The sequence below is a fragment of the Penaeus monodon genome, chromosome 31 (assembly GCF_015228065.2).
Source record: "Penaeus monodon isolate SGIC_2016 chromosome 31, NSTDA_Pmon_1, whole genome shotgun sequence".
NCBI lineage: Eukaryota > Metazoa > Arthropoda > Malacostraca > Decapoda > Penaeidae > Penaeus > Penaeus monodon.
Window position 1 is genome coordinate 2,101,952 of NC_051416.1, and position 598 is coordinate 2,102,549.

The 598-nt window shown below is 51.0% G+C and overlaps 1 protein-coding gene across 1 annotated transcript in view; it reads left to right on the plus strand.

The window, feature by feature from the left end:
• Nucleotides 1-185: 185 nt before the first annotated feature.
• Nucleotides 186-598, plus strand: part of LOC119592809 (DNA-binding protein Rfx5-like) — a gene marked incomplete in the record, with an annotated part of 894 nt that continues 481 nt past the window's right edge. The window contains 2 exon segments of the mRNA XM_037941719.1: nt 186-240; nt 359-598. Of these exon segments, the coding sequence (XP_037797647.1) occupies nt 238-240; nt 359-598 (243 nt within the window).

Here is a 598-nt window from a genome sequence, read left to right on the forward strand (position 1 = left end):
GGCAATCACTGCTGGAAGGCAATGCTCTCCCGCTTGATGTCAGTCGTGCAAGGTATCTGGCAACTCTTCGGACCTTGATGACGTCACCAAATGCTGGCGGATTCCCCACGTCTTACGGCCAAGGGAGATGCCTGGAATGCCTGCTATATAATCTTCGATCAAGAAACACTTCGCCACAATCTGCCTTCACGTCCAAGCTAAAGGTCTAACTCCTACGTCTCCAACCTTCCTATAAAGATGGTAAGTTTAAACTGATGATTTCATTTTTACAGATTATCGCAAAGAATATGTTTATATAACTGTGTTGAGGTTGGATATATTTTATGTTCCACTCTCTCATTTGGTATCATCGTTTCAGGTCAGTGAAAAGTCTTCAGTGACGGCGGCAGTGCTCGTGGTCTCCCTGGCGGCCCTCGCCCTTGCCTCCGAGACTCGGCATTACGCCCCAAATACAGGCGTCCTTGAGGGCGTGGGTGGCCTCCACGGTGCTGGTGTTGTGGGTGGCGTAGGACACGGCCTCAGTGATGGATTAGGACACGCTCTAGGTGCTGTACTGAGCCTCGGACACGGCTTGGATTCCGCTGTCGGATTGGGACAC